The 25,298-nt window shown below is 32.3% G+C and overlaps 2 protein-coding genes across 10 annotated transcripts; one reads left to right on the top strand and one right to left on the bottom strand.

Moving 5' to 3' along the window:
* Positions 1-1,857: 1,857 nt before the first annotated feature.
* Positions 1,858-9,145, top strand: LOC114391272 (tobamovirus multiplication protein 3-like). 3 transcript variants are annotated; one of them, XM_028352352.1, is made up of 8 exons: positions 1,858-2,488; positions 2,587-2,640; positions 2,732-2,812; positions 2,957-3,255; positions 6,194-6,332; positions 6,447-6,495; positions 6,605-6,731; positions 7,950-9,145. In XM_028352352.1, the coding sequence occupies exons 4-8, from the start codon at positions 3,172-3,174 to the stop codon at positions 7,980-7,982; spliced, it is 432 nt and encodes a 143-aa protein (XP_028208153.1). In that variant the 5' UTR covers positions 1,858-2,488; positions 2,587-2,640; positions 2,732-2,812; positions 2,957-3,171; the 3' UTR covers positions 7,983-9,145. The 3 variants fall into 3 exon arrangements, 2 of the variants coding, with proteins under 2 accessions (XP_028208153.1, XP_028208167.1); XR_003662085.1 differs by lacking the exons at positions 6,194-6,332; positions 6,447-6,495; positions 6,605-6,731; positions 7,950-9,145 and adding an exon at positions 3,657-3,984; XM_028352366.1 differs by lacking the exons at positions 6,194-6,332; positions 6,447-6,495; positions 6,605-6,731; positions 7,950-9,145 and having other exon boundaries at positions 2,957-3,640.
* A 587-nt stretch (positions 9,146-9,732) lies between these two features.
* Positions 9,733-24,382, bottom strand: LOC114391235 (amino acid transporter AVT1C-like). 7 transcript variants are annotated; one of them, XM_028352315.1, is made up of 13 exons: positions 24,249-24,381; positions 23,544-23,743; positions 22,010-22,302; positions 19,975-20,189; positions 19,802-19,825; positions 19,019-19,199; positions 18,287-18,512; positions 16,922-17,057; positions 15,985-16,004; positions 14,086-14,231; positions 13,735-13,778; positions 13,585-13,647; positions 9,733-10,304 (listed from the first exon to the last, which is right to left on the bottom strand). In XM_028352315.1, exons 2-13 carry the CDS (start codon positions 23,720-23,722, stop codon positions 10,203-10,205), a joined length of 1,629 nt encoding a protein of 542 aa, XP_028208116.1. In that variant the 5' UTR covers positions 23,723-23,743; positions 24,249-24,381; the 3' UTR covers positions 9,733-10,202. The 7 variants fall into 7 exon arrangements, with proteins under 7 accessions (XP_028208116.1, XP_028208141.1, XP_028208092.1 ...); XM_028352340.1 differs by having other exon boundaries at positions 9,733-9,939; positions 23,544-23,763; XM_028352291.1 differs by having other exon boundaries at positions 23,544-23,763.
* Between the last annotated feature and the right edge of the window lie 916 nt (positions 24,383-25,298).

Here is a 25,298-nt window from a genome sequence, read left to right on the forward strand (position 1 = left end):
CATAACCCTGCAATTTTATCACAACCTAACTCTATTTTTTACGGGGTCACATAACCTTGCAGTTTCATCACATCCCAACTCTAATAGGAGCTTAACTGCATTTGCATCACCCGTTACCTTTGATGAATTACATAACCCTCACTACAAGAAAAATAACCTATGCCTACGGACACTTTTTTGCTACAGACATAAATTAGTGTAGGTAGATCTCAAAAATACTTTTACCTACAACTAACTAATGTAGGTAAAACTCAATCACTTGTACCAACCATTATTTGGTGTAGGCAAATTCATTAAAATTAAAAAAAATACTTCTACCTACAACTATGTTGTGTAGGTAAAACTCCAAAAAAATTGTGGTAAAACTCAAAAGAATTACTACCTACAAAAGCACAGTGTAGGCAAAATTTTAAAAAACTTATACCTACACACTACAAGAATAATGACATATACCTACGAAAATTTTTGCCTACACATATAACTTATCATAAGTAAAAGTCAAAAAATACTTATACCTACACTTGTTTGTTTGTTATAGGTAAAGTTCAGAGATTTTTACCTACTATTATTGATTTGATGTAGGTAGAACCTAAAATAACTTCTACTTACAAATGTCCAGTGTTGTAAGAATTTCAAAAAACATATACCTACGATTACTTGATTACTTGTTGCTGATCAAATCCTATAAAACTTGTACCTTCGGTTTATTGATGTAGATAAAATTTAAAAAGTTTCTACCCACAAATACATGTGATCGAGGCCATACCCGAATCAAATAAACATGAAAATGCAGTAACTAGGAAGTGATCCTAGGTCGTTTCCCAACGAGCAGTGACAAACCAAATGTTCATAATATACTTGCAGTAACCGTAACGATTGGGGGGGTTTGTTTGTTTTGTGATTAAAGAGCAGAACAAGTAAACTGGAATACGAAACTACTAATATTAAAAACGGGTTGTTTCCTCTGATTCAGAAGCCATTCTCTTATCCTGGGTTGGAGAATTCGTCCCTAACAGTCAACCACTTAATCCAACCCTATTTCAATTTACTAAGCGAAAATCAACTTAGGATTTTCAATACGTGATTAGGCACCACATTCACCAGTTAGCCCTTCGTCCATTAAGCATGAACGCAAGTTAGGCTCAGAGGCAATTAATCGAACACGAAGCGTGCACTGATTAATATTCACGAATTTGGGATACTGGTGAAGGGAGAACTGCCAGGAAACCACATTACAAGCGAAACCTCAAAGAGAGTTGGGCTTCGTCCTCAAAAGGAAACAACACCAGAAAATCTAGCCTTCCATGGATTCAAACAGAAAACGCAATTGAAACATGAAGCAGAAACGTAAATGAACGGAAACGTAAATGAACAGAAACGTAAACGAACAGAAATGTAAAATGGAACAGAAACGTAAATGAGAGTAGAAGAAGAAGCAAGAACGAAATTGTAATTAGAAGCAGAAAATGTAAAATTGCATTACGAACTCAGAAGCATCAAAACAGAAAAATGAAAACCCTAAAACAAAGCTCTGAATAATGAATAGCATAACAGAATAGAATGCCCTGCACGAATCCCAAGGCAGCTATTTAAAAGAGTCACTCAAAGTCACTAGGCCCTATTACAATACTCTGGCCCAAAACGAAATAAACACTGAACAACATAAAATAAAATTGCGAAATTTCCTAATTAAAAATTAACTACGGTAAGCGCTGCTTTATTTGCCCTCTTCAAGTCCACAACCAAAATCCGGATTAAGCCCAATGTTTCATTAATTCCTGAAATTAGATTAAAAACATCAAATTAGCTAAATGAGCCCAAATAATAAAACTGCCTAATTAATTGACAATTAAGACCAATCAATAATTAAAATGGTGCAAAAAGGGTTTAGAAAATAGAAGAAAATGATGGCACATCAACATGCAAGTAAAATCCCATAAAAAATACAAAGAAAATAAAAAGATAATTAAGAAGTTATACCAGAAGAAAGTTGAATTTAGAGAGACTGATAATGATAATGTATATTCATTTCAAGATAAAAAGATAATTAAGAAGTTATAAAAGATAAAAAAATAAAAAAATAACATATAAAGAAAAATATAGATTACTTATAAGATTACCATCTTCCTTCTCATCCTCTCTCTTGATTGGCTTTCTTTGTTTGCTTTCCTTTCCCTAAACTTAATCGAATCTAAGTTATCACCACACACACAAGCCTAGCTCCTCATCATACCTATGTTTTTCTCTTCCCTCTATCGTTCGTCTGTTCCTTCATTCACTCTCGGCGCCACGCGTGCTAAGAATCGTCTATTCAAGAATGGGCAGCGAGGGCGTGCCGTCGATGGTGGTGGAGGTCATGTTGGTGGCCGCCGTCGAGCTCACTGACGCCTCCAGCTGGTGGCACGAAATCGATGACTCTCCAGCGTGGCAGGATTGTATTTCCTACACTCTCGTCGTACTCTACGGTATCGTGGCCGCCGTAGCTTTGGTATCGCTGCGTCGCGTACTCTTTCAATTCCAAATTAGGGTTTTATTTTTGTTTATTCGATTTTCTTTTATAATTTTTTTATTTTGATTGAACTTTAGGTTCAACTGGCTTGGATACAATTGAGAGTGGTCTTTCACCTTATCAATATTTTGGTGAGGGGTTTGTATCGTTCAAACCTTTTGTTATTTTACTTTTTAAAATTATTTGTGTAGTAACTGCTTAATAATGTGATGTTTTGTTCAGGGATTGTGCACTCTTTTTAATTTTGCAGTTCGGTATGTAGTTTTTATCTTCTATCAGAACGTGCAGAGGTTAAAGCTAGAGGTATTGGAGTATAGGGAATAGAATGTAACATTTAATATGAGTAATTTTTTCTTAACATAAGATTAGTTGTTTATTATTTTCTAATTACAGAATGTGGTTAGACTCACACTTATACTCACTCACTGCGTTTGCTTGTGTTTGTAGATTGTTCAACACATCTTGCTTGACATGTCGAGTCTTGCTTTCTTTACAACATATGCACTTTTGGTCCTGTTCTAGGCTGAGATTTATTACCAGGCTAGTTTGATTTGTGGTGCATTTGCTTCTACATGGTTGGTTTGCCTCCTATGATTTTTTTCTTCCATGGCAGTGTGTTTTGCTGATTGGTTTTGATGGGCTAATTACCACCTCGGTGTTAAATGCTTTTGCAAGCACATGTTGTATCAACTAATGGGTTGAAACCAAGTTTCTATACGATTAATATTGTGGTTTATGTTGTTCAGGTGAAAATTCTACTGTTTACAAAGTTTATGTATGTGATCAACTATTGAATGATGTTTGACTTTGGTTGTGATTCACTATATGGTGGCTAGAAGGAAAATTTTGTGTGATATCCAATAATAGGATATAGTAGTATAGTTGTACAACTAGGTTATGGTTGTAGAGATATGAAGGAATAGGGAATAGATAATAATATTGGTTTCTAAATTCTAAGTGAGCAATATGCAAGCATTTAATAATAACAAACTAGATTCAAATTTTTTCTATTTTACCTTGAAACATCAAACTGAATTATTTTGCTTCCTCTATGTTGGCATCCTAGATTTGTTAACATGCTTGTTTACATTGACAAGTGACTCCCACCCTCATAGCTTCCTTTGATTCCTCTGCCTTCTCTATGTAGAAGTGAATCAAGCTAGGCCTAGCTGAAGCATAGCTCAATTAGGCAGTTCGTTAGACTATATTCTCTCCTAAGTCTGATCAGGTGCATTGCAATAGGGTTCTCTTTGTGTGCAGCCATTGGCTTTCTTCTCTATGGTGGAAGGTAATTGTTGTATTCATATCCAACTCCCTTTGATGCATGAAACTATTGCATTAAGCTACAAGATGTCACCCATTAAGTCAAACTCAGCAGTATAGACTGATCTTTACCACGTTTGAAATCTTTTTTACAAATGAATTATTTTCAATTCCAAGATAGTTCCTTTGTATCTTGATTACCGCTTTCAATATTTGGGATCTAGTCTTCTCTCTGAAATTTCGGGTTTTGTGAGGTGGTAGGATATATGATTGTAACTAGAATATCCATGAAGAAGGATAAAGGGATAACAATTACGGCCTTTGAGAGTCATAATTTTGAGATGACATAATGTTTGTCATATGATGTATTATTATGATCTTTAATTGTCCTAGAGCTGATTTAATGGCAATGCCACACCTATGAAAATGCATGCATTCCAGACCAATGAACTGAAGAAGTACACTAAAGTATTGTATATGCTTTACTCTACCACTAAATATTGGCCTCTTTACTTTTGCCAAAACCTTTAAAATAAAATGGCAGGAATTAGTGTTCCAAAAGGATTGTTCCAAGGGATAGTAGCTACCTTGAGGCCAACAAATTTGTAGCAAATCATTTTTGTTGATGTCTTATTAAGCACCATAGCTGAAAGTAAATATTTGTAGAGCTTTAGATTTCCAAACGGGTTTGTTGATAAGGAAGAATTGACTTTTGGGAAAAAAAGGAATTTACAAGAAAACATGCTAGAAGAGTGAAGAATCCAGCTTTGTTTGTGAAACCGAGCGTACATAAAATAGATCTCGTAAATTGCAAATGTTTATTATTAGTACTATAATACATACTATCGTAGACGTAGATTCGTAATGTCCTTTTATGTATACTTGTGTATATTATATAAAAAAATCATAGTAAAAATCAACAGTAAAATACTGTGTAACTTGAGAGTTAAGATGTGTTTGTGTTTTTTTATTATTTATTTATTCTAATTTTAAAATTAAATTTTCTGGCTTCTATGCACGAAAGGTTGGAAGAGTTAAGTTGGCTCTGGTTTCTAAAGAACCAATGCACGTGTGTCTATATCTTTGTAATAGAAAAAGTGAGGTTTCAAGAGATGTTTATTTTGTCTAGATTACATTTATATATTACATAAAATAATTCTTATCAAATTCAAATTGAAATGGATTATAATGGAAAATAAAATTATTTAAAATTATTGATTAAATTAAAAGAATCTCGTATAATTAATTCACGCTTTCATTGTGATTTCAAGAGAAATGTGATGGTGGTGTTGTTATGGGACAAGTATGGTTGATACTTGATAGGAATGAATCGGTGGTCGCGCCAGCAAATGAGAATATAGTTGTTTTGCTTGCTAGGAGATTGTGCATGAGATTATTTTAATCGACACAAAAAATTTAACTTGGTAGGTAGTAGGATTAGAAAGGAATTGAGCTTTCAATTTCAATGAGTTGGACCAGCTTTGTTTGTGACATAAATGGGTTTCATTTTCTTTTGTGCCTACCTGCCTTATTTAGTCCACGATTTTAAAGGCTAGCCTGTGGACCAAGAATAAAAAATAAAATGTAAAAACTAATAATAAGTAAACTAAAAATTTGAAAATTTTATAACTTATATTTTTATTTTTAATTGATTAAATTTCAATACACATTAAATATATCAATGAAACACAAGTCTGTTTAGTGGGTGTGGTAAAAGAAAAATGGAAAAAGAATGTTATGTAGGACAACTCTGTTTAGTTGGAAGTGTCAATGAGAAAAATATTGGAACAAAAATTAAAAAAGAAAAAATAGAAAATAGAAAAAAATTAGAGGACTAAAGTCGGATGAGAAAACTTTTTTGTCATAGAGCCCATTTCAGTTGGTTTACTCCAAAACTTTTTTGTACGTGAGTTAGAGTACCCGTGTACCCCATTTTTAGAAATATTTATTTATTTGCTGATAGAAAAAACGTAGGAATGACAATTTAGAACCATATTCAATGAATACCTATAAAAATTCTCACAATATATAGGATATATATACCAATCAAATGAGTTAAGTTCTAATGAGTAATTACTTAAGCATATTCAATGTCTTACTATCTTTAGAGTTTCTTTAATGATGTCTTAGCATATTTTGAAAGTTCAAAATCAAATTAATTCTTAACAATAGGTTCAGGTCATTTGTTATTTTCTTTTGGTTCTTTTGTTGTTGTCTTAAATTTATACTTCCATAAAGCTTTTTGTGGACATTTCTGCCCTTCTATCATATTTGTATTTCTTTGTATTGTGGAATAACTTTCACGTGCATGTGCCTAAAGTAATTGGTTATGTCTCAGTGAATTGAAACATTCAGAGTAATACATATATTGTCCTTCTATATACTTATATGGCTATTTGCTTCCACTGGGATGTTTTGCAGTTTTCTTATTTTTTCTTGGATCTCCTTGATTTGGATGAGGAGGCTGGCATGATCCAGAAGTCAACTAACCAAACTGATCAAAATGAGAATGCTGAGGAACAAGCTAATGATGAGTCAACTAACCAAACTCTTATGCCAGGTAAATACAATGTAAATATTATTATTATTATAATATTTTGAATTGCAGATTCTAGTTCGGTTAACACTTAATTCTGATGAGAATAATTAATTAATTAATTAATTTGAATTGCAGATTTCATGAAGCCAGCTCACGATCAGTACGCTTACCGCCACGCCAATGGGTATATACTATTCATTCATTCTTTTGAGATTCTACTTGGAATTGAATTGTGTTGGTATTTTTTTTCTTCTTTTTTTTAATTCTCTATAACTGTTGTTGTTACCTTAAAGCTTGTGTGTAATTGGGTTGGCTCCTTCCCACATTGCTTTCAAGGATGAAGGTGGAATCACAGCCATTGATTTCAATGTTGGAAAGTCTGATCGCAACAGGATAAAAGTCACTGGAAAGCAGAAGAAGGTACGTATTTTTCTCAAGTTTGAATTTTCACGCTCTCCTTCTCTCTGTTTCTAGATATGTATGAAGAATTAGTAAAGCTGATTCCTATTGTTTTTTGGTGCAAAATTGAAAAATACTTTCATATTAGTGATATTACTTTTAAGACTAGAAGTCTAGAATGAATGGCTTTGTCGTTGTTAATGATATCCTTTCATTATTTCTCCAAGTGAATTGAGTTGCAAATTTTAGCAATTAATAATTAAACTTGTAAGCATTAGGCACTTATCCAGCTCACGGTTGTGATATTGGTGCATACATTGGCAGCCATTTCCTTGGTTTAGAGTCTCCTATTTTGTTCTCTGGAGCTGTGGTTACGTCATTTTTTTCTCTTGAGTTTTTACTAATCCTAATAGTTCACCATGCTTTGAAAAGAAACTAGAGATGCAGCTTTTAAACCCGCTCCTCTGGTTCAGAAGCCAATTTCTTTGGTCTTGGAGAAAATTCGGCAGAGGAAATTGGAGATTTTACAGAAGTAGGTTGATTTGCGTTAAGAAGGTTGATTAATCGTCTATGGTGTATATGAATCTACATTTAATACGCATATTATGTACTTCTATCTCAAATTGAAAAACAATTAATTTCCTTAATATTATTGCATGTGGACATCCATATATTGATTTTTATGCTTTCGTAAGAGATTGAAATGATAATTAATGCCAGTCTGTAATACATTGTTCTGACCATCATACTGGGGGATTTGTGGGCTCTCATTCGCAAACAAGGGACGTCTTCTTCACATTGTTGGACATAATGGGGTAGCATATGGGGTTAATACTGAAACAGAAGAGCTTTTAAAAATTATATGACATTTACCTACAGAAGACCGTAGGTACAAGTAAATTGACTTTTACCTACACTTAGAGATTATAGATATAAATTAATATCTTTTACCTACAGATTTGAAATAGTAGGTGTTACCTATAGTGATAGTTAAATTTGACTGTAGGTAAAAATATATCCATAGGTAAAGCCTATAGTGACAGACTATTAGTTGTCACTGTATACCCTCTCAAAGTTGACGCAAAAAACATCTGTAGGACAAAGTCCTTTATACATCTACCTACGGATTTTGAACTTCTAGTGATAGATTTTGACTGTAGATAAAAGTCATTTTTCTTGTAGCGCCTGTAGATTTATCACAACCTAACTTTGACTTTGATGGGTCACATAACTTTGCAGTTTTTCTACAACCTAACTCTAATGTGGACTTGACTGAAATTGCATCATTCCCTACCTTTGATGGGTTACTTAACTCTGCAGTTTTATCACAACCTAACTCCGCAATGGCACATCTTCCTCCACGTAAGTCTATTACCTCCACCAATATTGTTACCATCCTTTGTGTGTATGCATTGATAGTGTTACATTATTAATTATTCAAAAATTCATAGTAGATATGACTCTCAAATAATTATTATAGAAACTAACAAATTTATCATTCATATCAAATCAACTAATCATTGTATAATAATATAACTTGTCGGTGAATAGACTATTTTGTCATAAACTTTAATGCAATCTTTTTAATAGTATTATAGGATGAAATTTATTGAGACACAAAATGTCATATGTTTCACTTTGAATTTAATGACTCTCATACATAATTATTGTGAGGACCAATGAATTTCAACCCATACTAATTAAATATAGAAAACGTGTATTAGGTATGTTAAGTAGGATACTTGCATTTTTCTTCATTAATAATAAACAAATGAAAGGAGTATGTTAGTTGCTTTGTTTTCTATTCTTGCTATTCAATATTTGTTTCTAACCATTTTTTTAATTTGGCATTAAATGTCCCTTTATTTTACAATACCCTACTACATTGAGGAGCAAATCCAAGCAAGTTTGATGCCAACAAATATGGAACATCCCATTTTATTCAAGTTCATATGATGTGTTCAACAATTATGGTTCGTCTCTGCAAACAAGTATGCAAGGTGGTGCGCTTGATGGCTGCTAGAGGAAATGGCAACTAGATTAATGACCCTTCTAGCATGCTTTGTAATCAAAATGCAGACATGAGTTTGATACAAGGAATTAATGGGGAGATGATTGAATTATGGCTTGAATATTCAGGTTTTGACCCCTTAAATGGGGGAAATACCCTTCCCTTTGATTTTGACACCTTTATAGGAGGCAGAGGTTAATCTAGTAAACCAACTAGTTGATGAAAGATGCTATTTTGTTTTTTTATTTATAAAAGTATAGCTTAGGAAAGTCTTGTTTTGTTTTCGGTTCAAACAACTTAGGAAAGTCTGAATTTATTTAAATTATTTTTCTAAAAAAATAGAATTGACCATTTTATATTGTTTTGTAATATCAACAACTATATGTATTCGGGTTTTAGTGGGTGGATTTACCTTTTGGTGCTACGGATGCTAGTAACAATTGATCATTTTATACTTTGTTTTGTAATTTCTTGATTGCACAAATATTTTTGAACATGTCTTGTGTGCCAAAAATTATTTTTTTAATAAATCTATTTTTCATTTAAAAAAATAAATTGAATAGTATAAATAGAATGAAATAAAAATATTTTATTGTTTGTAAATTTATTTTATAATGAAGTGAACTTTTTATCCCATTGCTTTAAAAGTGATGTCAAAATTTAAAACAAATAATTTGATTTTCTATCATTTCATCCCATGCTCTTCAAGTTGAAATGAGAAAAGAAAAAGTAAAAACATCTGCAATAAAAAAATAAAAATATTTCATTAAATAGTATTTTATTATATTGATTTTAAAATAATTCAAGCAATATTAAATAACTCCATTCCATTTATGCTAACTATAAAATCCTGCTTAAATTTAATTATAAATTTAGATTCAATGACATAAATTATTACTCTTCACATGTACATTTGAGCTCTCCCAGGCTAAGTCTACCTAGCATTTTCTGATTATATTTAATGTGCGGGGACTAATTTCATAGCATCTAACCTCAAATCAATGGATGAGATGAGACACTAACTAATGTGATATTAAATTTTTTCCTTCTTCAAACAGCCATGTCTATGTTCTGCATAAAATAGGAAGAAAGAACAATGAAACAAAGCAAAATCATGGAAATAAACATGAGTTGTATCCAACAAAGGTAGAAGCCTTATCCTTCAGGTAAGATCATCCATTGTTCTTCAAGAGGAGGGAGGAGATAACATCGTTTAATCTGTGGTCAAGAAAATGCTAATGCAATTATGCATTATTTCATCAATCAATGTTTTCATTCGCAATGCTATATTGCTAACTATGCTCATACATTAAACATGAGCAAATTTTCTTTTTATGACGCGGAAACAAAACTAGAATAACCACAATAATAGAAACAATGGAAAATAAACTATCAATAAAAAAAGACTCAACATTTGGAATGAGAAATAAAAATGTAGAATAATAGATGTACTAGACTTTGATTGCTACATGTCTCAGTGTCTAGGCTTTAAACAATTCCTCAATGATCTCGTAGAGGGCTGAGTATGATCCAAAACAACTCGATACAACACCTACTGCAATAATTGTAACACAAAGTGATACCTGTAAAAATAAGGCGGCAAACGTTGAGTCACATTGGAGGTAATCATAAATCATAAATAAAAAGACCAAGCAAAGAAAACTTGGAAATATTTGGTCATGTAACAAAAACATCTCATGGTCTAGCATTGCTACATAATCCAAGTGCATCATGTCTCTAAAGTTGTATTGATATCAACACAACATGTTACAATTCAAATTGTTGTTTTTCGTTATTTATTTTTCCATTAAGTTGCATTGAATCAACATGGTATGTTTACAAAGCCTCAAGTAATTTAGTTAAATTTGATGAGATAATATTATGTTCACTTAAATATGTTTTTGATTCCTTATATATACTCGAATTTTGCGTTTGATCTCTGATAAATTTTTCCTTCGCATTTACTCCATGATATTTGTAAACTTTTGTTTTAGATCCCCGTCGTCAATTAAGTGATGATGTGTCCATTAAATTTTTGATAACGCGATTTGTGGTGCCTCAAAAACTGTTAGTATGTTTCAAAATCGAATTTAAAATTAATTCCTTTCTCTATCCTATTCCACCCTTCTTTTTTGTCTCTCTCTCTCTTCTGCCCTCTTCTATTTCTTCCTTATGGGTTAATTGATAATCAAATGTTTAAGGAAGAATTTCTATGATGGTTTGTAACCCCATGCGACGACTCCTTTTTTGTCTCTTCCTCTACTGGTTCTTCGATAGCGATGGATGAAAGAAATAGGAAATGGATGGAGTCGAACCGCGAGTTTGCATGGTGGTCGCGGATGAAGAAGCAGAAGCTAACCTCAAACCTTCCCAAACCAAAACAATGACGGAGCTAAACCTACCCAACAAATTGTTCACAATGGAAACAAAAACAACGCCCAAGACCCCCCCGAGTACATGATAACTACGAAATTTGATAGTCAATTTTGGCTAAGAATGATTGTAATTTCTTTACTTTATTATTGTTTTTAATGAAATAATAAATAAATTAATATCTTTGCAGTTTTTGATTAGCAGAAGTTAAAAGAAAAAGATTTCAAGTGCTTAATTTGGAGGAAACTTGATACAAAAATTGGAAGAAAAAGCCTTGAAGAAAAATTGGAAGAATTGAACAACTCGCTTAGCATGCAATCCAGGCTTAGCACGCACCCTCTGTAAGCGGGCCAACTCACACTTAGGTTGAACAAGGCCCATAAAGAAGCCCAAAGGCGTGCTTAGCGTGAAAGTTCACGCTAAGCGCGAAGTCAGCGTGAAAAGTAAGTTATACCTTAGTCCAATAAAAGGAGTAGGAAGCATAAGGAAAAGACACAACCCACACACCGGGATAATACCGCCTCGGAGATTCATAGCTCTCTAATGAATACATCCTAAGTCTGAGCATCTCTAATAAGGGAAACCCTCTATCTATGTCTATTATCCCCTTCTCCTCCTCTATCCATCTCTCTTCTTCTATCCACATCAACTCCTAAATTGTAAAGTTTCTCATGACAATGAGAGGCTAAACCTCCTTAGTTAGGGTTTGACAAGCTTAAAAAGCCAAAAGATGTATTGTATGCTTCTATTAATGTAAACAAGTGTTTTCTTTTCTATTATCCTTTCTTATTTTAATTTCATGTATCATTCATCCTTGCTTCATCTCTAAGAGTTAGGCGCTCGAAAAAGGATAATCCTTATTAAAAATACAAGGAAGGTTTTATACGCATCAATTTTAGGGATTAGTCGCTCGAAAGAGAGTAATTTCTAATAGAACTCAAAGGAAGGGGTATCTTAATAAATCATTGCTAGACATAGAGTGATTGCATTATGCTCATGTATCAAAGCAAACATCTAGAATTAGAACTTCATGCATTTTATCTATTGAGTCTTTGCAAAGACATTTGGCAGAAAGATAGGTAAGATAAATTTGTCATCATGAGATATTAGGGACAAGTATTCTAATAGATGTGGGTAGGAAAAATTCACCTAATTAATAGAGAAAAATCTAAAATAATGCATCTTAGGCAAATAAGGCATACTAGGTCCCAACATTATCACATTCTGAATTCATCCTTTTATCATTATCTTTATCTTTTACTTTTCTTATCTTATTTATTTTATCTTCTACATTTCTTATCTTTTACTTTAATCTCTTATATCTCTTTAATTTTTATCTTACCTCTTAAAATTTTATTTTAAATTTCTTATCCTTTCTCTCTCGTACTTTATTTAAATTTTACATTTAAATTTCTTATCTCTTGCTTGTAAGTTGGGTTTGCATCAATCTAAATACAAATAAAGTCCTTGTGGATTCGATATTTGAAATTTCGAGTACTTTACTACTTGTGATAAATTGGTGCACTTGCCAACGAGTTAACAGTACACTACAAGGAAAATGAGGATCACCCATCTGTATGTGGCGGAGAGGGAAGCTCACCAGGATGAATAGTATCGCCACATTGCGGCGGCCCGCCTCAATCCCCTTCACAAAGAATTGCAAATCCTCCCTCTTCTTTATCGATTCTTCCTTCTTTTGGTTGTTGTTGTTGTCGTCGTCTAGGGTTCTGGCGTGAGTGAGGTGGAGGAAGGGGCGACGTCAGTGGCGGAGGTTGTTCGGAGAAAGAAGGTCATGGTCGTTGTTGTGGTTGTGGGAGTTTCTGGCTAGTTTTATTGTTGATGTTCCCTAGTGTTTTGGTGAATAAAGAACGGGAATGGTGTATGGTGTTAAATGTTAATGAGTGAATAAAGGTCTGTTTCTTTTATATATATATATATATATATATATATATATATATATATAAATGAGATCTATTTTAGAAGATGAATGTTGAAGGGAGAATAAGGTAGGTGAAGGGTTGATGAATTTATATATTTTTTACTTTAATTGATTCTGACGGTTTCTAACCACCATAAATTTATATTTGATTTTGAAATAAATACTGACGGTTTTTGAGATGACACAAATCGTGTTGTCAAATATTTAACGGACATATCATCACTTAACTATCAGGAAGCAGATACGAAGAAAAAATTTGTCTGGGATCAAACGTAAAATTTGGTTATATATCACGGATAAAAAAACATTTAAACCTATTATGTTTCCATATTCAATAATTATGTGTAAAAACCCCCACTTTCTATAGTGGTGGAGAAGTTTTGACATTCATCTGGACAAACTAAATGTCTATATTGTAACATTACAAGGATGTTTTGCCGTGTATTCTAGCCATTTGGCTGCTGAAAGCTAGTTTAATGAAAAAAATGTGCTCAAATTTCTCTAACTTGCATTTAGTATTATTGTGAAGAGGTAATAAGCATACAGCATACCTGAAAGCGCGTGATTCTGCCACCCCTTATGCTTAGGAAACAAGCAGCGGGAAGAATCAAGGACTGCATCCAAGATTGAACACATTTAAATGAAAACTGTGGTTACTAACTCTTGGAACAAAAAAAACAGATGAACTAAAGGGCACTTACCACAAACATTGTGAGTAAAGATCCAGTCAATGACATCACCAAACCTGCAAAAAAGTATATGCAATTCATAGTAAAACATAATCCAACAATGCAAATAGTAAAATGATTTGGAAAAGCTAATGGGTTAATGAAATTTGTAACTAGCTAGGGAGTAACAGACCATAAAGAAAGATGGGAGGATGAGGGACAGAAACCTTTGTTCAATAAATTTACTTATGAATCCTTACCATATTTCCCTCTTATCTGTTTGATTTATGCACTAGTTCTTGAGACAGTTGACAAAATGTTTTAGACCTTCTCTTAGCACTAAAACTGATAAAAAAAAACGAGGAAAGAAGAAGATTAACTTACCGAAAAAGGGAACTGAAAGACCAACAAGCAGTGTAGAAACTACTAGAGCTGTTCTGATGAGCTTGGAATATATGAAAAAGTTGGGACTGTTTGTTGGTATCAACTCCTCTAGACACATTGCTACTGGAGATAGACTCAATGCATATGTGGGTGCCAATTAAGAAAAACATCGATCTTTATTTTCACAGTGTAGGTACAAATAGATTGAAATAAATTAATTATCATGACTCATTTTCAAGATTAGAAGGGTATTGTTAGGATGCCCATAGGAGTTTAATCTTTTATTTACATGATTTAAAGTTTTAGCTTGTTAGAGAGGAAACATTACAGTAACAGAGGAAATGAACAGAATCCAGGTAAAATGTTTATTATAATTACAATGAAATTTCATGAAGTGTCGCAGTTCTAGCAAATTAATACTCCTTTGTTTTTTAAAACATGCAAAAGTGGTTACTTTGTGGTTCTCTCATTGACTCTAATCACCCTATTCATATAGAATCGCGCAACAAAGAAATGCCACAAACTTTTTTCATTGAAATAATTCCATCCCCTTAAATTATTTGTAAATGAAACGGAACACAATGCAAAATATCTTGAGGTTTTATATGTTCGAAATTTTTTGGCAAATCAAAGTCAGAAATAATGTTAATGGAAAACATTCTTAATTTTGTAGTAGGCTTGATATATATATATATATTTGAATTTTGCATTTGATCCTTGATAAATTTTACGTTTGATCCTGCCGTCAGTTAAGTTATGACATATCCGTTAAATATTTAATAACGTGATTTGTGACGACTCAAAAAATTGTCAGTATTTTTTTCAAAATCAAATTCAAATTTTCTGACAGTTAAAAACCGTCAGAATCAATTAAAGTAAAAAATAAATAAATCAAACATTGATAATCTTCTCCTCCTCCACGCTCCTATCTTCCACTTCTGCCACCCACCACCCCCCCCCCCCCGGACTTGTTCCCTCCCAGCTCCTTGACCTCCTCCGCCGCCAGCTTGATTCGTCCTCCACCCTTTGCCTCTTCCAATGGGCCTCCGACCGGCCCAACTACTCAGCCCACCCCTCTGTCTTCCACGAGCTCCTTCGCCAACTCGACCACACCAGTTTCCACCTCCCACCACCCATCTTGCTCATCTTCCTCCAAACCTACGCCACCTCCCACCATCTCCACATCGAAATCAACCCCTTCCTCCTCCTCATGGAGCGTAACTTTGTCGTCAAAGTCGACATGTGCTAGCTTTAACAACATTGCCCTCAGCCTCCTCATCAAAGCCAATAAGCTCAAGCTCGTCGAAATGCTACTCTCGAAGATGGTCGCTGACATCGTTCCACCTGACATCTCCACTCTCAACATTGTGGTGGCAGAAGCCAACAATGATGATATAGACATAGAGGACACAAGAGTGGTTGAATGCGAAAGAGGAGGGAGAAATAGAGGACCTTCTCTTAAAAAAATTGAGATTTGTTTTGAAACAAATACTGTCAGTTTTTGAATAGTCACAAATGGTGTCATTAAATATTTAACGAATACATTATCACTTAACTGACGATAAATATCTCAAATAAAATATTTCAAATATTAGGGAGCAGATACGCAGAAAAATTTATCAAGAATCAAATACAAAATTTGGATATATATTAAGAATAAAAATATATTTAAACCTTTGTAGTATTCCTTACTCACCTGGTGAAAAATTGAAGGATTTGGCTACTGCCAATCAAACATGTTGGCTGGCTCTTATAAATATTTTCATTTATGACACAAATAATTATTCTTGTTTCTCTTATATTTCGTTGGCGCGTTGAGAATTTGTATTTGTTCTTGAGCGCATTATTTAGGTAAGCAAGCACAAATGCTTTAATTTATACGGCGCATATGAAGGATATTTGGTAAATGGATTAACCACCTGCAAAATCAAACCACAAGATAATAAAGATAGAAATTTATGACTGATAAAAATTATTCACAATATGGTGAATATAAATTAGGTTAACAACTCAAACTAGTTAGAATCACAAGGATAAGTCTAGTGATGGGTTTGGAATAGCATGCATGAGATTCCGGGTTTAAACTTTAGTGTGATCATTGTAAAAAAAAAGTCAATCTAATTAAAAAATAGTAATCAAGTTCGGAAATAAACAAGACTAGTCTGGGGTTTGTTTTGCTGTACAACACATTTCCTCTTCACCAGCTTTAAGGAAACATATGAAAATAAGTATGGGAGTACAAGTATGTGATAAAATATCATATTATGTGATTGTTTATGATTTATTGGTATAAATTTTTCTGATGTTTATCTTCCTTAATTTCTCAATATCAAGAGTAGCCATTAGATAAGGCACTTGGTAAACATTAAGGGCTGTTTGTTACAGTTTCTTTCTTTTTTAATAAAGAACGACCTTTTTTTTAAGAAAATACTTCTTGTAGTTTCTTACGTATTTGTTTTAGTTTTACCAAATAATCAAAAGTTAAAAAGAATTTAAATTTTGATTAAAATCAGAAGCTGTTTTCTGAGTAGCTTCTCATAAAATCATCTGTTTCTTTAAAAAAATTATTTATACGATTGTAAACAAATGTAAATATTTTATTTAAATCTAAAAAACAATTACTAGATTGTTTTATACCAGAACCACTTTTTTTTTTAATATTAAACAAACAGGCTTTGTTAAATATTTTGAACGAATAATTTACTTAAAATCCTAGCCCAATTGTACCAATGATGATCAATTATATATAATTCATAAATAAAGCACGTGGAAGATGATCACTATGTCTTAGTTCATTAAAAAAAAAATTGTACAGTCGAATCTAGAATCAGCTTACCGTAGTCCACACAGCTATCTTGGCGGCCACCAAGTGTTGGGGCATGTTAAGAGTATACTGAGAGAGTGTTGCTTCTCCAAATGCTGCGTAACCCATAATAGCTACTGCACAATACATAGTTGTACAAATGGCAAAACTACATGGAAAAGGAATTGCACATGGAATTAGATAAAAATATTAAATGCTGAAACACAAATTCTACAGAAAATAAATTATTCATATTATTTATTTATTTCAGGGGGAATGGAGTAGTTTTGTTAAAGTTTAGGGGGAGTTTAAGGAAGCTTCTTGCAGGAAAGATGTTTTAAAAAATAGTTTGATATGTATTATTTTAAAAAATAATAATATTTTTAAGAAAGGATTTTTTTTCATAATTTTTTTTAATTATTATTTTACGAAAACTTTTCCAATGAGAGAGGTGAGAATCTTAATGTTTCGAGTTTATTATTATTTTTTTTCTACAGATCATATTGTTCTTTATTAAATTATATAATATCATAAATAATTAAGATAATATATAAAAATATAAATAACTCTTAATTCCTAGAAAACTTATTCGATAAAAAAGTTTTGTGAAATTTAATCAAGATTTTTAAACAAGATAATTAAAAGAAGGTTGCTCCATTTCAAAGTCCTAACATACTTCCTTCTTCAACAAGAACTTACAAATTATACATTCAAATTGACCTATTATTAGTGTTAGGATGGACCTAAAGAGGCTCAAATATGATCTTAATAATATTAAATGGTTAAAATACTATATAGGATAGAGTTAGATATTTGTATTATAATTTTTATTTTAAATAATGAGATGTCGATACAAGAAAAGATAATATGCACTTGTTAGCATCAATTAGCAATGAATGAAAAAAGAAAAGATTTTAGTATTAGTTCCCCTTAAAAAGTGTAATCAATGTGAAAGAAGATTTTAAAAATGTTTACATTCTATCATAACCCTAATATGGCATACATACCCTAGTATAGCAAATTTGATGAAAAGCATATGTTATGTGAATCTTCTCCTAATTCTGAAAAGTAGTACAATATAGAATTTTTTTTTACATCAGTCCTTTTAGAATCGATCTAAAAAATCTCAACTTTTTTTTTCCATTTTCAACATTTATATTAGACCCAATCGATGTAAATGTCAATTTTAATTTATATAAAAGGTCTTTGTTGTACTAGTGTCAAGATTAAAAAAAATTCATATGATTTTTTAAAAATTCATATAACTTGTTTATTCTAATCTTAATTAACTATTTTTGATAAGATCTAATTGTTAATATTTATTTTTATCTACATTAAAAAATAAAAGACCCCATACTAAGAGTGTCAATGGCTAATTTAAAAGTTTTTTATGTTTACCATACTAAGAGCACTCCAGGGAATTGATTCCGATTTGCCATGGCAGTATAGAGGTTAGGGAACACAGCATGCCCTGCATAGCAGTAACCATAGAGACCTATTGCAACAGGAAAAGTTGCAAAGTTGAATGTTGTTGTTGTTCCTTGGGTATGAATGTCAGCATTGTCTACAAAGCAAACCCAGAACAAGCAGAGAACCACTAGAATCGTTGCAACAACTCCGCAAGCTACAACAATTAACAATGTTAAAAATGGTTATAATGGTCTTTCCAAACGAATGGTAACAAAGTAAATAATCTGATTGCTGAGTCCAGATAAAACACAAGCAAATATATGGACAATAGTACATTATAGAAAGAAGATAATAAACTATACAAATATAGGTATACAAATTAACATACCAATTTTAGATAGTGTGTCTTAATTCCAGTAAACCCATTTCCAACAATAGTTGTTACACCAAATAATAAAAAAATAAACTGTGAATTTTTTAGGATCAAAATCTTAACTAACTCGTTAGAATATTATTCAACTATATTTAGAATTAGATAATAGGACTGAAAAGGGCTGGAATCAATATTTGAATCTAGATAGTCACACTAAAATTTGAATCTAACACCATCCAAATTTCAAGTCCCTAACCACTAACTGAGTCTTAATAGATTTATGTATTTAAAATGGCTTGATAACATTTACTTGCGAAAAAAAAAAGAAAAAGAGAAAAAACTTGTACCTGAGATGTAACTGAGAATGCGTAGGTCACGTAGCCAAACAGTAGGAAGAAGAGCCAAGGCAGTCAATATTGCAAACAAAATATGAGCATTGAGTTGAGTTCCACCCAAACTAATGTGCGCATTTGGAAATAATGTAGATAAGTTGTCGCTCTCCACAATTATGTACTCAATGCAACAAGCCTACATAAAAATATTTAGTTGGTGAAGTGATTGCCAACAAGATAGAGAAATGATGTTTGGCTGTGAAATAGCAAGCGAAATAAAAATGCGTGTCACTAATATACAGAGAATGTACATAGCCAAGAAGATACATGTCGCATATTGTGAGCCAGTTCATTATCCGGTGGTTTAAAACTGCAAGAAATGATAGATTTATTGGCAATTTATTGTGTGTTTAGTGACAACTCTTTTTCTGTCAATTTCTAATTGCTAGAAATTGTCCATTTAGCGGCAATTTCTCCGTGTTTACCATGCTGTTTAAAACCACCCAAATGAGTGTTGCAAAAAATCAATTAAGAATGATTTATAATTTAATTTAATGAATTAAAAAACTGATAGTATCAAAATCCTCAAATTATCGAAAACATCGTACATACTCTTTTCTCTGAAACCAAAAATTCACCTTTTCAGTCTATTCTCACCTATTCCCAATCACTTTATTTCTCTCTTCCCCATTTGCATGCATGGTATTTCTCGCCTATGTTTTTCTTTCTTACTAGTAAACACATCATAATCGAGACTTCCAAGGAATACTCAAAGAGTGTAGGTAGACATGTACTTACATATAATTCCATGTATAGTATTATCTGCATCGATCCACACACAAAAAGAGGTTATCTTAAGAACAATGCCAAGATCAGATTAGAGACTAATGCTTTTAAAATTAACCGTTGAAGAAGAAGAAAAAAATTAAAACATCGTCAAACAAAATTAAGGATCTATCAGTGAGACTTACAGAGATGATGACACGTCCAGTAGTACCAAAAGCTGCTTGGCCGATGTCAGGGTATGTCTCAAGACCAGGTGCACTATCCAAGCAGTAACGCAAGAGCAAGCCGGTATAAAAGGAAAAAACTGCATACAATAACAATATAGAAAGACCAACCCATCCACCCTCTTTGGCTGCGTAAGGGGTTGAAAGGATTCCTATACCACAAAGGGCATTTATACCTGCAAAAGTCAAAACAATACATAATAATCATGGTAAAAATCATGGTTTTAAATTTCAATTACAAGGTAGTCTAACTCAATTAGTTGAATAAGGTATACAAGTTATTATAAATCCACGGTACCTCTATGGATAAACAAACATTAAAAATTGCAATTGCAATTGTTATTGTAGCCACAATTTCAAGATTTTTAATTGCAACTGTATTTGTTCACAATTTGTTACAATCAAGGCTTTTTTGAAATCTCAATTAATTATGTAACTCAAATTTAAACCAATAGTGATAATAAGCAATAGGAAATCTTCAATTACCCAAAAGGGTTGAACAAAATCTATACTAGACCTCAACATTCAGATGTATTATACACTGACTCCAAGGTTTTGAAAAAGGTATACTACTGCAATTTTGATCACAGCATTGAGATTTTTGGGGTCTTTGCATCCGCAACACAACCACAGTTGTGGCAGTATCAGCTGCATTTGTCCGCAATATCAAGAATTGCGACCAAACTGTTATCGTGACCGCAAAGTAAAACCTTGACTTATTAATAATTGAACTTGTGTCCATGTGGGGGACATGATTAGTTCACCTCTAAAAAACCATTTCGGTGTTACATATCTATTTGATTGGTTCTTGTGAAGGGACCATCTTAGCCAATGGTTTAAATTATGCAAGTTTATCAGCCCCAGAATACAATAGCATTGATAGAATTTGCAATTTTCGACCATGCCTGTTGAAAGTGTCTATGAATTCTTTTCCTCATGAATAGAACATGATTGCATATACAAACACTTAGGTAAGCTTTAGCCTCTGGTTGTTCTGTTTTAACTACACATTTATATTCGAGTATATTATTATTTAGTATCAAGATGTAACACGATGCATTTATCTGAAACTGAATCTGAGAGACAGAAATTATATTGTACTACTTTACATATCGTATATATGTTTAATTTTCTGCGATCACAAGCTGCAGGAAATAAATATGTTTCATGATTATAATCATATGACCATTGTTCAATGGAATATTAAACAGTGGTGTGTATTATTATTTCAAGTTATTGGGGACAACAATGCATTTTTTTTTCCACTGAATAAATTTATACATGCATAAAACTGAAGATAACAAGCATGGATCAGTTTTCTATAATGTTTTATTACCACATTTTGCTTAGAGATCGCAAAATTCCCTCAATCCTATAGTTTGGTTAAGTTTCTTACGGAAAGAGGGGACCACTGATAGTTAAGAATTATACCTTCCAAATACAAAATCTATTCTCATTTCAAATTAACTTATACACAAGCTAATTTTAGAGGTTACTCTCATCGTTTATAAAAACTATAAAGAGAACTTTTACAAATTAACTTAATTATAAATAAGTTAATTTTAGCTTGCAAAACTCATTTCATTTTTAATTTTTATTTTTTTCTCTTAAAAATAATTCTAAATAAGCATATTCAAACAAACTCACATGATACTTCTTAAAAGTACTTCTAGATAAGCATATCCAAACAAACTCACATGATACTACTTCCTGTCTTTTCATTATGATATGAAAAATAATAGTAACACATTCTTACACACACTTTCCATATACTTTCTATCAGGTGAAATTCCGATGAGTATCATTCCGCATATAGTGAGTCTTCGTCTCAAAGTAGAGGAAGCCACGTGAAATTCAACCAATAAAAAATAATGTATATGAAAGACTATTAAAGAATGTTATTAGCATTTCTAGTTTAATTTAGCTTCACTATTACTCTCTTTCATTTGTTTTTTGTTTTATATTTTCTATCCGAGAACCACAGATCAGTACTTACCATTAAGCACAGCTTGCCCAAAAGTGCATTGGCCAGGAATGTGAGGTTCATGAGAAACCTTGGAAATTCTAATGGAAGACTTCCTAGATATCTGGGGAGGAAGCAAGGTATGTCGCGGTTGCTCCTCTTCTGTGGGTTTCAAGAGTGGTTTTTTTTCTGGTTGTAACACTTCAAGAGTGTGCCTTCTTGTCAAAGATGAAGAAATAAAAGAACTGCCTAATCTTGACAGTGATGTGGTGCCCAGAAACCCAATATTTGGGGATGGTACACTGCCATATAGATCAATGGATTGCCTGAAACATTATGAATTACATAAAAATAAGTACTTACGTTGATGCATAGCAGATTCATTTCTGCCCCTTCCTTTTGTAATAAGAAAAATGCCAAAATGAGAGATGAAGTAACAGAAATTATATTCAACCAGCAAGGGTGATGAACAAAAAGGAAGATTCTGTTTTCACTTTTCATCATTTCTGAAAGTAAAATAATTATATAAAACTGATTTATTAAAAAAACTGTTTTAAGTTTTGTCTAACATTAGTACCCCTGAAGAGCTTTTGGAACATAGTTATATGTAAGGGTAGAAATTGAAGGCATCTATTTCTAGAAGGCATAAAGTTTAAGGTGTGTGCTTCACTTTACCCTGAATTCGACAAGGATAATGATATATGGACAGTCTCATATTGCATACCCAATAGACACCTTTTATTTTTTTCCATGGCTTACATTGTACAGGTCTCTTTTACATATAGTATATATAGACTTATACATTTGTCTTTCTTCTAACTCTCTCTTAGTGTAGCTTAGCACGTGAGTGTTTATGAATCATTTCTTATTAATCAATTGGCCAAAATAAGCATAAGTGTTTTTCTATGATTTATTTTAAAAAAAAAAAACCACACTTCATCTTAAATGAAACAAATGATGTAGAAATAGAAGAGAGAAAGAAAACATAATTAAGAAATAAAAAATGAGTGTCTTAGAGGGAAAATGATGGAAGAAAGAAATAAAAAGATATGGATTCCTCAACATTTTATTTCTGTGCAAATTTCAGGGAAAACGAACAATGTATGTGTTTCTCAATGTCAATAATTGATTATTTTAATTAATAACCGGTTATCACAAAAATTTTGTATTAATATTAGACGCGACTTTAAACCGCCGAAAACACATATAATCCATTGTCAAAAATTGATCTTGACCAGTGATAATAAATCGTGAACATGTTTAATAGATTAACCATTGAGTTTTTCTAAATCTTTTTCAATTCTTTATTCTCTATTTCTCTCTGCCATCAAACCCTTTTATTCTCACTATTTTTCAAATATTTTCATTCACTCTATCACTTTCTTCCCTATTTCCATCAATCCTATTTCTTTTCATCCTATCACAGAGAGTCAATTAGCCACTTTTCCTTGAAAGTAAAGGATGCTTTTTCACATTAAAAAAAAAAACCGATAAATTATAAAAAGTCAAATGAATGGCCACAAACACACTCATTCATGCCAGATCAAAAAACACAGGTGGAGCTGACCTGTAACTTTGAGGCCATGCGATGCTGTAATTGCTGGGTTTCCTCATTGACTGGTTTTCATTGGAATCATTCGAATAATCGGATTCGTTTCCATCGTTTTCGTCTTTCTGCAGATCCTTCTCAACATCTTCATCGCTCTCAATTATGTACAAACCGCTTTCCGAAGCAGAGTTCTTCATCTTCTTTCAAGTTTTAGCTCCCTGAACCAATTTCACACTCTCTGTGATTCACAGGGAATATCAATCCATTGTCAAGATTTGTTATCTCAGGAAAAACTGAACAACCCAGAATCACATATTACACATCAAATCAAATCACAAAACAAAAAATCAAAGAGCATAATAAAATCTCGCCCTTGCGAATGAGATCAGAGAAAATAACACAAGCAGAAGCAGATATTTTCTGGGTTCAGATTTGTTATCTCAGGAAAACTTACAATTGAATATCGGTTTAACCCCTTTGGATCAAAATGACAAATAAATGAAAACTTAACGTGAGTAGGACCCAAATTTATAAGTACAAATTTCAAACCTTCCTTATAAGGATGTGTGATCATTTGACATGGATCTAAGTCAGGTATCATAAGTGTTAATTAATATCGTGCATGCTTATCTTCACTTTGTTTACTTTGAATAAAAACAAGCAACAGCGAGCCAAATCACGCAAAAGGGTGTGTTCGGATCAATCAGAAACAACGAGCTAAACCTTTTTAATGTGCCCTTCGTTTTATCTCTTTCTCCAATGTTGGATTGGATCACTAACGTCTCTGCTTAATACGAAGGTTTTCCTCTTGAACGTGAACATTAATTCACAAAAGCTTGCGTAGTGTACATGTTTAATTTCTTGTTTTTTATATGTCCAAATCCGGTGGAACATGCGAACAAAACAATAACGAATCTTGAACCGTGCATTATCTAATATTAGATGGCCTTATACTGCATGTGACAATCACGTGCACGGATTCGTGGTCATCACATATGTGACAATTTTGACAAGACCAGCATGGTTCGGATGTGCGAAGGTTGGATTTTTTGTGAGACAGTGATGACGCTCGCACAGTTTTATATTTACGAAGTCATGTGTAGATGTCGTGGAGTGGACACAACTGATCTAGTGATTGGCGTAAAAATTTGAAACTTGTAAGGGATTTGAGCAGAGTGCTGTTTTCATGATCTTGGCACAATTTCTACAATAATTCCTTATAGTAAAAGAATAATAATTATTCGAGTCAAAAGGAATAATAATAAGTTAGATATTTGAAATTCTTCATTTTATGCGCATATATATATATATATATATATATATATAATATGTAACTCTATTCGAATCAGATATAAGATTATTATGGATAACAAAATCTTTCCTTTAAATATTTAATACTTAATACTTGAATTCGAGACATTTAATTAAATTAAAATAATCATACGTCAATTGATTCACGCGTTAATTGTGGGTTCACGGGCATATTATTTGATAAATGAGAGGAATTAATTTTGATTAATTATATAATTTATACAATTAATTATGATTATTTTACTTATATTTAATTTTTACCATTTATTTAGTATTTTAACATTTAAAGAAAAGTAATATAGGAAAGAAATCTGTTTTTTATAGATCATATTCTTTTTTTAGTCTAGAAAAGAAGTAATATGTTCAAGGATAGAATCATTTTGAGTAAGGGTGACAATGAACTAAACCAACTAAAATATAGTTCGAAACTCGATTCGATATTCAACTTATTGAATTTGGTTA

This window comes from Glycine soja, chromosome 2, assembly GCF_004193775.1.
Source record: "Glycine soja cultivar W05 chromosome 2, ASM419377v2, whole genome shotgun sequence".
NCBI classification, from domain to species: domain Eukaryota; kingdom Viridiplantae; phylum Streptophyta; class Magnoliopsida; order Fabales; family Fabaceae; genus Glycine; species Glycine soja.

Bases quoted from the DNA above. Each gene is read 5' to 3' on its own strand.
- LOC114391272 (XM_028352352.1), top strand. From the start codon at position 3,172: ATGCTTTTGCAAGCACATGTTGTATCAACTAATGGGTTGAAACCAAGT. The intron at 6,333-6,446 runs GTAAATACAATG...TTTGAATTGCAG, and splicing joins TAACCAAACTCTTATGCCAG to ATTTCATGAAGCCAGCTCAC. The intron at 6,496-6,604 runs GTATATACTATT...GTTACCTTAAAG, and splicing joins GCTTACCGCCACGCCAATGG to CTTGTGTGTAATTGGGTTGG.
- LOC114391235 (XM_028352315.1), bottom strand. From the start codon at position 23,722: ATGAAGAACTCTGCTTCGGAAAGCGGTTTGTACATAATTGAGAGCGAT. The intron at 22,303-23,543 runs GTCAGCTCCACC...ATAATGTTTCAG, and splicing joins GCATGGCCTCAAAGTTACAG to GCAATCCATTGATCTATATG. The intron at 18,513-19,018 runs GTACAAGTTTTT...TAATTGTTGTAG, and splicing joins CATTCTCAGTTACATCTCAG to CTTGCGGAGTTGTTGCAACG.